The following is a 13,514-nucleotide window of genomic DNA, read 5'->3' on the forward strand; positions in this document are numbered from 1 at the left end:
AGTGTATCTGACTTTCATGCCGTGACAGACCAACAATAATTGTTGGAATTTTTCAACCATGACCACGATCTCCCCTAGCCTGGTTCTGGAATTCTGAATCATTGCTGACATATCTATTTGTGGCACACTTCAAATATGTCTCGGATTCTGCTCATGGACATTCAGCCAGTCAGAACTTTGCAGGTGTAAACTGCTGCCACTGAGCTCAACCCCACACGACTGAAACTGGCCAGTTGAACAACCCTTGACTTTGCATTGTGCACTGAGTGATGGGAGGCTGGTGTCTATTGCTGTGCTAACATTTAATGTCAGTCACACAGCTGACTTGATACAGTCAGCTAATAACCAGCACTCTCAGCCATATCTGTCATTAATGTCAAAGTTACACATGGGATTAAGGAAGAATGGATGAAGCCATCACAGAAATGGTGACAAAAATCAACACAGCTGTACAAATTGTTGTTAGTTGGCCAACACAAATAAGTCGAGCATCAGTGTATTTTCTTTGATCGCTGTGGAAGCTGTTAACTGCTCTGAGCAGTCACTATCACAGCTTCCATGAAAACCAAAAGTGACACTCGCGGGGCAGATGCATCACTCACTAGTAATTGGATAGGGCAAAACGAGACTAAATTATGCACCTCATGACATATTGACATGAACATAATGTCAGGCTTGATGACTGATTTGAAACAAATCAGTAGTCCAGTCAGATAATCAGGCTTCATATTACCTTCAGCTTAATGGAGTGGTTTTCTTCACCTTAAAAATACTGTAGCAAAACTATAGGAAGAAATCATTTTACATTACAACATATGCAGACCCAGGAGTTGCCTTTTGCAACCAGTTCTGTGTTGCTTGCTACTGAACAATGCCCATTAATCTGGTATAATATGTGCCTGCAGAGGACAAAGAAAAACTGCTGGATTTCCCCAGGAGGTCCAGAGGTTGACAACTGACCCTCCCCTGACCTCAGACACACTTTTCCCACCATTCATGCTGTCAGCCCAAGGTGTCCTCTGCTTTATCATCGTGATAACAATGTATTCCTGTGTGCTGTTTTAAGACGAGCTGTAACGACGTGTCACAAAGAAAGCACACCAAAGATTTCTCTGTAAGCTTCCCAATGGAAACTCGATGAGCCACACATCCAGTCCGGTGATCCATTTAATCATGGTGGAATGTGGAAAGGTTCTCCTCGGAGGGCGGATGAGGGAACTTTGTGCCTAATTGCTTTTCACATTAACTTTCACAAACATCTATACCTTCATACACTGATGAAAGCTTTAAGCCCCTGCGTTTTTCTTTTTTTTTTTTTTTTTCCGAGGCTTGTTCATTATTAAGTCTCCTAAAACACAATGAGCATCCCAGTTAAGAATAAAAGGGTAAACATGGCCAGTTGATACTGATGGATTTCTGCTTATGAGTATTTATTTATTTTTTTTCCCCTTGTTTTTCATCAGAAGAGGCAGCGCCCTAATCCACATCTCAATGAGTCAGCCCTGCTGGATTACGGCATTTCCTTTTCACTCAGCCTTGCCTGTGAGACAATGCCGCCCACATCACAAAGCAGTTAGTGATCATGTGAGGATTATGGTGACTTCATGAAGAAGAGAGGCATTATGTTTATATAAATATATTAAGCACATCTATACCATTGATAAGCTGTTCATCTTTTCAATCAAAGATTTTTATCATGCCAAACTTTTTTTTTGTTTTTCTCCAATTTCCCTGAGCTTTTAAAAGTACTCTGAAGCTGTTTGCCTTTCACTGTCACAGTCTGGGTTATGCGCTCGAGCCTTTAAGTGCTCATATGGACACCACTGTCAATGACAGAGGAAAATGAACCCTGAATGCCATACTGGTGGTTTTGCAGAATAACGCAGCAACACTGCTGATATGATTCTGTTTCACAGCTTTATTGGTCCTTTGTTCATGCTTGCTTTTCTATTCAAGACCTTTCACAGATACACAGCTCTTCTATTGTGGCCTCGAGCTACTGTGCATACGCTCTCACACATTACACCTATTGACATGTTACAGTGTGAAAACACCACATATATAATTAAGATTTTATAATAATAAGATTTTAGTCGTTTTTTGTTTAAGAATCTTTTTTTGTCACATTCAAGCCTAGTTTTTATTTTTGAACCACATGACTGACAGTGACATGTGCATATATAATATATGCACATTTTATAATAGAATGTAAAAGAGGTTGAACTGGAGGTTTTAGTGTGTGTGTATTAATTCAAGATATGATAATATTTTACTTGTCTTGTACTTGCTGTTGTTTTAGGTCATTATATTAAAAGACCTGTTCATCAATTTGGGAGTGACAGCTCGTTCCAATTGTGTACTTTTTAAGATCCCATATTTATTAATGTTATCAGTGTGATTTTTGACAATTTTTTTCTCAATTTTTCATCTGTTACAGGTTGCTAAAGAATTTTCTTTAACCACTACCCTGATCATGAGACCTGAGATAATTGGATACGTCTGTCCTGGGGAAAATCTTCATCACAGGTATAGGCCTACATTTCTGACAGAAATGACAGCAGTTTTATATAAAACAAAGAAGGGAGAAATTAGCAACAATAGCAATAACAATGAATTGAACACCAGACTAATCACATTGTTGTAACAGGAGGTAATTTCTGTAACAATGAGGGGTTTCCCAGCTGTAGTCTGAATGTAACAGTTAAATATTTTTCTGCACTGTATTATTTCTTCATCTCACCACAGCAGAGAGGCAGGTCTGTTTTCTGTCAGGACAGAAAAACAAGTACAGTAGTTCCCTCTAATGCAACTTCACCATTTTTACATTTTGACACGAGAGGTAAAACAGATGGTGTCGTGTGCAGGCGCAGCACATCATACCTCTCTGTTAATGAGCCTAACGGTAAAACAAAAGTAAAAGACAAATCTGGCATCTTCTTAAGGCACTGTGACTTCCCGGGGGTCTGTCATTCCCCTGCAGGCGGTGGTATGTCCTCTCCATTTAGAGTGAGGAGAGTGGTGCATTTTGGGGCAGTATGATCAATGTTTGAGTTGCAGATGAGGAACTGGACCTGCCATGTCGCACAAACTACTTGTCTAAACAGTCCGCTCACAAGTCAGGGGCATAATGACTTCCTCGGAGGCCTCTGCTACCGCTGCATTGTGCTGCGCACTAATGTGACATGTGTGGACCACTGGCTACTTGTTTGCACATTGCTTAGTATGCTCTCAAAGAACCGCTGGGGTTAATGGAGTGCTTGTAATTACACGTAATATTTAATGATTGTGGTATTGACCCCCCCCCCCCTTTCCACCATACATACACACCTTAAAAATTACCAGAGTATGTTCATTAATCCAACATGTGCTTGTTCTGCATGGACGCACAACCAGGATACCTCGGTGAATGGCAGCACAGCTTGTTGCCCTCTGCACCGGTCATTAACTCTTAATGACCTGTACGCAGGCAAAGTCATGCAGAATTTACCATAGATCCACTTCATTTTTGAAGTGTGTGTCTTTCCTGACCCTCCTGCCACTGTCATGACATTTGCATGATTACTCAATAATAGTATATAAGCTTCTGCTCCCTACAAGTGCTCTCAGAATAAGCTTTAACTATTAGAAACATTCAAGTGGCATTCTCTTATAAAAATAAAAGATAGAAACCTGTATCATTCGGTCAAAAGGTTTAATCTAACAACGACAATACATTTGGATTTAGAAAGGAGAGAATATGGATGTTGTGAAATACTGTTATTCTCACATGGTATTTAAATAATAGCTAGGGCTCCTATAATAGCCAACACGAACAAATAAAGGGCAGGTAAAACATTAAAGAGGTGTGGAATCATCAGTATTCTAATAGTTACTGTGGTGAATTCAGCATAATGCACATTTCCACAGCACTAATTCCATCAGCACAGCATAAGTCATGTCATACTCACCATTCAGCTGTAAACACTTTCTCTTTTTAAACAGGCACATGGCTTTCATTTTTTCCAACTGTGTCTCTGCCCCTTTTGTGAGCGCGGTTCGGTTACCACCGCTGCAACTTAACAGTTCGTGCAGATGTTTCAAATTCAGAGCCAACCAGTAATGGAATAGATTTTGCCCTTTGAGACACTGAAAGGCATTTAATGTGAAAATACGAGTGCAAAAAGTGGTGAATTTTATTGATAATGACTGAACTCATGCTCCTGAACTCAGCAGACTGGAAGCAGCTGGAAATAAAGTATTTCTGTTGGAGAGGAGTAACTCAGAACAGCAGAGAGATGAATAACATGGTGAATAGTGCTGGGGAAATAGACATTATCCTGAATTTATAAACACAACGGGTAATAATAGATGAAAATTCTTTTAAGTCAGTCACTTGTTTAAGTTGTGTGATAAAACCATTGAACAGGTGTGACATGTTAAAACACAGTGTAACAGTAGCACAAATAGAGATGAGTCATGAAGTCTGACTCATCCTGAGTCAGTAATATCAGATACACAGCGATACCTACAGTTAGCTGTAACCCAAAACAATCATAAATCTAACCTTAAATCAGGGTATCTTTGCAGTTGAGAATTCACCATACATTTCTAGCTTTAAGGTGACAACAATACAATTTACCCCGATGATGAATGGGTTTTACATTTTGAACTGTCTATTCTCATCATGTTATATAGAGATTTTTATGAACAAGACTGGGTGCCATGTCTATGAAAAAAAAGACCTTTTGCATTATGAAAAAAATATGTCAACTGGAATCATCTTTTGAGCTGCACATCACTGACGACGCCGTACATCCTTGACAGGAGAGAAAGAGGTGTGGAAAGATGGAAAACCCTGAGAACTCGCCTTTATTCTATACTCTGCTGTCCCCGGTGAGAATGATGCTGGAAAGGCCACTGCTTTTTAGACAGTCGCAGAGTGAAAACACTTTTCCCTGACATGATCGCAAGAGACAAGAAACACTGATGGGAAGCTTCATTCACTGAAGAAGCTTCATTGATGAGAGAAAATATAAAGGCTCTTCAGGAAAGACACAGATATTTCCAGACGAGTGAAACTATTCCGGCCAAGCAAATACTTTTGTCAGATTACTTTTCATCTTTTCTAAAAGGTTATCTGTCACCAGCTAGCTTACTGCATCCCCTGCTGAGGCCGTGACAGTCCACTGAGATATTGTGGATAAATGGTTTTGTGTGCATGCCAGGAGATTGACCACCATGAGCATCTTTGGTTTTTGAGAAGCTTTTTGACATTTGACCTTTGATAAACTGAGTTTCAGTTCATATGAAACCTAAGACGCAATATATTTTCTGTGGATATGGTCTTACTGGACCCTTGAGAGCTGTGCAGCTCTGCAGAGGAAGAAATGTGAATTATTTTCAGCAGATGTCCGCTAAAACTGCTGACAATGAGCAGAAATGTGTAACAATAGATTCTTGCTGGCTCAGTCTCAAGAATGATTCATCACAACAACAACAACAAAAAAAATGACCTACTTTTACATACATTTATGTTGACTGCTATTTTGTAAGAAAAAAGGGGATGACTGTTTTGTGAGTTTACTGGTGTGTAACATACTAATATCACAACACAGAGATAAATATTGTCCGTGAAAGTGAAAATATAATACACAGGCCAGCAAGTCCAATCTTAGCAGTTAGGTTGTTTTATGTATCTGGACAAGTTCAATACACTGCTGTGTGCTGATGCAATTAGATGGAGTGTAGTGTAACCTCAAGGCAGCCCCTCTGGTCAGATGGTGGTGTAACATTTATACACTGTGCCTGGTTAGAAAAAAAAAACAGCTCAAAAGGATCTACAGTAATGGACTGGAGCTCCATGTCCCTGCTCGCAGGCTGAAAACCTTGTTGAAGCCACTTTATCAGGAGCACCACTTAGACCTCATTGTACAACCAATTTTAAAAATTGTTGATTTCTATTTTGGATGCAGTTACAATTAAAATATTTTTTTATCCATCATTCAATCATTTGATTGATGTTTATGATTTTTATGATTTTTTTATTTGGTCCCAAACCAAAACATTTCTTACAGAGGAATACAAACATTATTCCTGCCAAATGAATAAAAGCTGCCGTATCTTCCCAGAGTGGTTGCATTTAAAAACTCCTATTCTGAACTTGGTGCCAGGTGCAGTGTTGAATATATATAGAGATGGAATAAAACATTACGTACAGTATATGCAAATAGAAACACTTCCCTTTGTAGACAATTACATAAACCAGATATCTAGACACAGATATTAGAAATAAAAGATTTTTGTCTGGGGAAAAAGGGAGAAAACTGAAGCTGTTTTACAACAGATCACAAGAACCACTGAACCCAACATACTGCATGTTGTGAACAGCAGTCCATCAGTTGTTTTTCTCCCATGCTATTGGATTCTGAACAGCTCAGCTGCTGCAGTTGGGGGTTAAGGATATTTTAATGGATGTTCTTGAAGGAGACTGTTTACTTTTCCCACCTGATTTCCCAGCAAGTCAGGGGATTCAAATCAGTAGCTTTACATTGATAAACTCAAGTTAGTGAAGGCTGAGCAAATGTTGATATTATGTTGAAGAAATGCAGTCAGGACACCAAGGACATTTATCCCATTTCTGAGCTGAAAATGTCCATGAGTTTAAAAATCCCATTCTTAACATTTATACTTAAACCTGTGCACAATCTTACTGTGGCAGAATGCAGAGTTTGTTGCTATAATAAGAATCTCTCCAAGGGAACCACCCTAAAAATAGGTGTGTAATACCCGCTGGTTTACTGTTATGGTGAGAACACAAACAAATCATTAGCCAGTTTCAGCTGACACAGGAACTGCAGTAGAGGTTGCTTTGAGCAGTTAAGGTTTTTCGGAACGATGAAATAAAATATGTCAATTTGAGTGGTTTCTTTTTTCTGTAAATCAGCTTACAACAACCTGGATAGCTGCATCAATCTCATCCACACCTGTGGGTTATTGGGTAGCTATGTAGGAATGACATCCCCTTTCATGTTGCCTACAAAGATGTTATTGTTTCTCCAACTTCAGTCAATAGGCACAAGACCACGATTATTTGAATCACTGAACAAATCAGAGATGTAGGATGATTCACAGGCTCGTTCATCACGGCCATGATTATCCGTCCTTTAATGTCTGTACTTTGACAAGTGAATTCCAGGCTTCAAATGCATGTTGTCCTGATGTAAAAACATCAGTGCAGATACAAGATCTGGAAGTGCGATGTTCCGTTACGTGGTCCTCAGACAATGAGACATTGGATTGTGATTGGCTGTGGCAGCAGCGGTGCAGTCCAGATGACATTAGGATTTAGTTATTTCTCTCCACAGAGAACAGTAATGTTTGCCACAACCTGAACATTCCTAATATACAAAAGCAGTTCTGAACAGGGGTATACTCTCTTTGATAATAAACCTGTCCCTGATCTTTAGTGACATGAAAGCCAAAGCAAAATCCTCCATTCAGTTTTTTGAAGGAAAATATTTTCTTTCTCTTCTCAGATATGAATTAAACATTAAATTGACATTCTGCCAATGCAACAAGTAGATATTAGAATGACAAATTAGCTTGAAGAGCAGGAGTTCAAATGAATAATTTATCTGTGCAAACACTACATTCTCAAGTCTCTATGAAAGAATTTTAATTGTCTTAAATTGCTTTGCTTTAAAAGGGCAATGTCTATATAATGAAACTCTGGATCACTGCTCTTTGTGTGAAAACAGTTAATTATTAATATGCCTGTCATGAATGTGAACTTCACTAATAGCTGGGTATAATGTGAGGCTACATGGAGGAAATGGAAAACAGGTCACACAACAAAGGGAAGTAAGTAAAGTTCTGGGCTCTGACCCATGAGACGTGACAATGACATCAACTGGAAGGAAATGTTTTCAAAACTGTCAGGAATGTCTGTCTCATATACCAACATGGCTTTCTGTCTGTTGGTCCACCACTTTGGTCCAGACTGAAATATCTCAACTCCTATTTGATGGACTGCCATGAAATTGAGTCTGAAAAACATTCATGGTATCCAGAGGATGAAACCCAGTGACTTTGTTGATTCCTTTATTTTTCCTCTAACACCACCACCAAGTCAGCATTTTCAATTATCCCGTGACATGTCTCAACATCTTCTAAACCAAATAGACATTTTTTATTCATGGTTCCCAGAAGATGAATCCCACTGTATTTGTTGATCCACTGATTTATTCTTACATATTAGCAATTAAAAAAAAAAAAAAGATTTTAAACCAGCCTGACTATTTATCATTCAATGACTGTGTTAGTAATGTATTATGGTGCTGAGATCTGGTGTGACAACCACTGTCAGCAAAATATCTTTTAAACCTTTTGGGATTGTGTTTTGTTTAGTTTGAATATCAACTCCTCTCAGCCTGGTATCATTATCATCACATTTTGTTGGGTTTACTGCACAGAAATGCTCTATCTGCGATCTGTTATCTTACACACTAAAATGGATAATGTTTCCCGCAGCTTGTGCAAAGGTTGGAGCCTGTTGCAGTTACCTTAGTGAACCCACAGATGTATTGTAAACTGCAGCACAGCCTTTGACACGTTAGCAAACTAACTTTTTGCTGCGTGCTGTCCAAATCTGAACGTACGATGGTTTGGCCCGAAATGCAATGATACTGAAATCTTTGCATGACTAGTTTTAAGCACCCTGACCACACTGTACCCTTAAAGAAGTACAGTTTTCTGTTAATGAGTGAGTGGGAATGTGTTTGTCAGCTGAAATGTGTTTTCAAAAGCTCACGTTAGAGTACCTTTTGAGTTGCAACAAACAGGCTTTTTAAGATCAATAAACATAACTCACCTGCAAAATTTAGACGGCGGATGTGCTTCAGCAGATGAGTGCCGTTGATAGGATCCATTTTAGCGCAGAGGCCCACTTTCCCTGGACAGAGCTCCTGGTGCATGTTGTGTAGGGCATGGGCCATTGCGTAAACGGCATCGATAACAAACTGCACCTTTCCTTCCTGCTCATAATTCGAGTCCTTTCCTATCCGCTCCTGATCTGTAAGACACAGACATTTATAAATCAGACACATCACAGCCATAAACTGTAGTGTGTGTGTGTGTTATTTCATAAATTGGTAACATGCATTTAAATTATGGGAACTGCCTCCTCCGTGGTCGCTCATTTAGCTCATTGTTAACCACGTCAAGTGCGTCGTTGGGTCAGACATTTGCATCCATGTAGTTAATCAGTCGTGAGGGAGACTGAAAAGGATTTCATGAGTGGGTTCAAAATACTCAATCAGGAAAAAGGTCTGTAATCCAGCCACATCATGCGATCAAGAAAAACGTATTCACTTAAAAGACTCGAGTGGTTTCTGCGAGTGGGTCCAACTTAAAGAATTATCTACTTGTGAGTTTGCCCATGACCCTTGTTTGAAGGAGGTCTGACAGTGAAGCAGCATATTTAGTGCCTGTACCAGACAACTAATATGCATAATCATACCAAAAAAGATTTTTGAAAAGATCCATCTCAATTATGAAACCACTTGAAGATACTGCTTCTGTTTGCCAGCAGTCACTAAAACTTATATTTTCAACACTTCTCTCTTGTCTCACCACTGCTTTAGGAGAGCGGCTCAGATTGGACCAGACAGCTCTGTGCAAACCATGTGGAATGAGCTGAACCTTTTAAATGGAGGGTGTGGCATCAGTCCAAACGGCACAGAAGAAAAAGGCATTGCTCCTCGGTCAGTCTTATTCCTTCTAAACTGAACAGGTCTTGCTCTTGCAATTAGCTGGAAGGTAAATATCTGGATAGCTGCAAAGGAGCGAATCAATTCCAATATCTGGAGTGCAAGGTTTTCTCCTCTGGGAAATCTCATCAGTTAAAAACAAAAACTCTTTCTTGTCTGTCCAGCTGGACCTCATGGACCTCCCTCAGAGTGACTTTGCAAACAGTCTTGGTCCTACTGTATGAGTCTATGCCATTAACTATTACCTATATGCCCCATGCCATTTTCTATTAGCAACTTCAAAAAAACTGATATACGTTCCAATTTGATCGAATCCGAGAATCCTGACCTGTTTGACTGAGTGTCCAAATGTGAATTCAGTCTATATTGCTTGAATGTATTTAGAAGCCAATATACTGATGAGCGAGAAAGGCAGGAAATGGAGACATCCATTCACAGGACATGGATAATCCGCTGACAGACTCAATGTAATAACTTGTGATAGGAGTTTATTAATCCTGGCCCAGGTTGTTCCATAGGTTTTTGTGATTGTTAATTGCTACGAGGAGGCAGGTTCTGAGGAGGAGATACAACATGCCAATCCTAACTTCTCCTTTCTCCTCACGAGTATCAAACCTTAAAGCTCTGCTGCATGTGCACAAGTGATTATAAAAAGCAGGTGTGTTCAATTTAGATTAACAATAGACTCATTTCCAGGGATGAGCTAATGACAGAGCTGCATATGTTTATATACCCACCAAATGGAATTCAGTTAAGCTTTGTGACTTAACAAGCTCACAGTGGGGAAGCTGTAAATTTTCAAGTAACAGCTGTACTGTTGGGTAAAAATTACCCAATGGAGTGTAGATCTCTTTAATTGAATCACTTGCTGCCATATTTAGCAAAAGCGTGAAATACAGCCAAGCGTCGTCAAAATTGTTGAAATGACAAAATTAAATTTTTTCATTTGGTTACAGAGAGTAAAACGAGCACAAACTAACTTGTGTTCCTGATAAACCTGAACCAAGTCAAAAGACCTGAGGCTATTTTTTTTTAAACATAGCATTTTCTTTGATAATGTAAATTATTTTTAAAACAAAATTATATATATATATATATATATATATATATATATATATATTATATGTCAATGTAAGATTTTCCAGTATAATGTGCACAGTTAGGGAGTTATGAGCTAAAATGTGCTTAGTATAATAAATAATATTATTATTTATTTTATTTTTTTGTTTGATTGATTTTCCCCAACAAAACAAAATTCAGATTTCTGCTATGAAGGGTTTTTGATGCACCAGCACTTTTAGTAATGTAGTAATGAATAATAAAAACCCAAGGAAACACAGTTAGCCATTCACTTTGATGTTGGGATCACTAATAATCTAACATGCAGTATGTATATGTGGTAGAACTCATATCTCTCTCTTCTGGCTACAGTTTGGAGTATCACAATAACATACACGATGTGGCGAAGTAGTTTGTCACTAACATGCAGCCCAATGCAAAGTCAACAGTAAAAAAACACTGCCCTGAATTAAAATGTGGTGTGTTCTGAAGGATTGATGCATCATACACAGATTCATCTTGTTGAATAACACTGATACAGAGCCCAAATACTAAGTGTACCAAGGTTACAAACAGGACATGGACAAGCATGTTTGACAAATTGCCATAACTACCCTGTTGTTGTATTAAGTTATTTATCATATTTTGAGTTTTGTGGAAATACAGTCACATTTTCTGGCCCAGACCTTCATAAAATAAGTTAATTTGCAAAAATGTAAAAAAATAAATAAACACAATTATGCCAGAAGATCCATCTATCTACTATGAAAGTAATAGAGGCTGGAATCAGCCAATAACAACAATTTTATTCCTATTTATTTTTGCCATAAAATTTTCAATCCACTATCAGAGTAGTGGCCCATGCTGACATTATAGACCAATTCCCTGACTTATTTGTTTCTAGCACTGGTGTATAATGACTGTTATAGTGATGTTAAGCTCACGTACAGCGCAACTTGATCAATATTAAACCTGGCTTCACCGAAAACTACTGTATGTAGTCACTGTCACTGCTTATTAGCTACTGTTAATGTTTTGGACATGTTATTACAAGTGAACAGTCATTTATCATGCAACATCTGTCCTCTTAAGGTTCAAGCAATTTTCAAGAGCCACTTCAGTCTGAAAATGTGCTAGCCCTCAAATCAACAGAGGTCTCCTGTCAGCCATCTTTCATTTGCTATATCTCCAGCAGACCAGAGGCAGTTTAATGTCCCCGATTATCTCATGAGCTTTTGAAATGCATGAATTATTGTTGGAGGTTACGGCTCAGTAATTAAGGGCCACAGGGCCTTGATTGGACAGAGATTGTCACAGTTTGGCCGACATGCTTATGCCATGGGGAATCCTGCGGGCCAGAGTGGGTGTGAGAGTGATATTTCTCTTGCAGGCTTGGCAGGCCACCCACACTAACTTTGTATTGTCTCTTCTCCATAAGACCATTTCCCTTTTTCCCTCCATCGCTCGCTCGCTCGCGCTCTCTCTCTCTCTCTCTAGCTCCCTCCTCATTGGCATTTTGGCTCTCTCACACACATTTTCCAGGCTGGCGTTTTGCTTTTAGAGAAATCCATTCAGATTAAGCAAAGCAGAGGCAAAGTGTGGGTGTCTCAAGTGTCACACAAGACATTTTCTGACAGTGTGTGTGGGCCCAAGACCTTTGACCTTTCTTTTAGGTTGTGACTGGCCACAGGCCATCCAGTCTCTTCCTGCCAAAGCAGTTGGGCTGGCACTATGTATCCTGCTCTTTCATGTCATACTTCGGCATATATCTGAAATTACAACTGAAGAACCTATTCACTTTTTTCTTTGCTACAACAAACAATTATATTTGACGAAACAGGAAATACAGCAGAAAAAAGCAGCAAATCCTTTGAGATGCTGGAATCACTCGATGACATAATTAATTATATTTTTATTTTTACATCAAAATTCCGATTTTAAAAACCACAATTTAAATTACAACCTACAACATTTTATGTTTACAAGCTGTATAAGGTTTACAGACAGTTTAGTCACTGGTTGTTGATTTTATCAGCTATAAAGACATGTAGCCAGTAAATTTAGTTGGCGAACTCACCAAACTACAAAACTTGCTGTATCTTGGTTTATATGATCCCTGCGTACTATTTTGCATCTGTACTATTTTACTGCAGCAATGGATGGTTTTCTCGGTTGTTTGTTTCAATACAAACCAGCACTTTGTATGGTTTTGATGTCTGGAAAGACACAGTGGAGAGTGAACTGGGCGTTTTTGTTCTTCAAAAAGTCCAGAGTCTCAGTCTTTATCTATATAAAGGATCTAGGTGGCCGCAACATGTTGGAAAGTGTTAACAGTAGAGGAGAGTGAATTCCTGACAGCTAGAAAATTAGCTGAAATCTCCCAGTTAAACTTGTAGCTAATTAGTCTTAACCAGTTTAACAGCTAGTTTAAGTTTGTTATTAATGCAGCTTTAAAAACACATTTTATCTGTTTTTTTCTTTTCTTTTCTTTTTATCTTCAAGTATAAATTTAAAATTTGATTATACTTGGTATAAACTTGCATCCCCTGTGGCCCCCCTGCAACCCTGAGCACGATAAGCAGTTTAAAAAATAGATGCTTAGATGAAAAAGCATATGCTTGGCTTTATCTGCATTGCTGTATTTCCTACTGCTTCACTTATACACAGGAGAAAAAAGAAGCGTATGACATGGGTCCCTGCTCTACCTCA

The 13,514-nt window shown here is 38.8% G+C and overlaps 1 protein-coding gene and 1 long non-coding RNA gene across 5 annotated transcripts in view; one reads left to right on the top strand and one right to left on the bottom strand.

Annotated features, from left to right (window-relative positions):
• Nucleotides 1-10,682, top strand: part of LOC139631136 (uncharacterized) — a 145,993-nt gene extending 135,311 nt beyond the window's left edge. Inside the window, exons 3-4 of the long non-coding RNA XR_011693302.1 lie at nt 2,438-2,526; nt 9,621-10,682. This is a non-coding gene — a long non-coding RNA (uncharacterized lncRNA). The remainder of the gene's footprint in view (nt 1-2,437; nt 2,527-9,620) is intronic.
• Nucleotides 1-13,514, bottom strand: part of LOC139631134 (metabotropic glutamate receptor 4-like) — a 152,791-nt gene that overhangs the window by 16,166 nt on the left and 123,111 nt on the right. For all 4 annotated transcript variants that reach the window (XM_071495114.1, XM_071495113.1, XM_071495115.1 and 1 more), the window contains one exon: nt 8,849-9,049. In XM_071495114.1, the coding sequence (XP_071351215.1) occupies nt 8,849-9,049 (201 nt within the window). The remainder of the gene's footprint in view (nt 1-8,848; nt 9,050-13,514) is intronic.

Source organism: Trachinotus anak, unplaced genomic scaffold (genome assembly GCF_046630095.1).
Source record: "Trachinotus anak isolate AG129_WGS33_773 ecotype Australia unplaced genomic scaffold, CSIRO_AGI_Tana_v1 ptg000013l, whole genome shotgun sequence".
Lineage (NCBI taxonomy): Eukaryota > Metazoa > Chordata > Actinopteri > Carangiformes > Carangidae > Trachinotus > Trachinotus anak.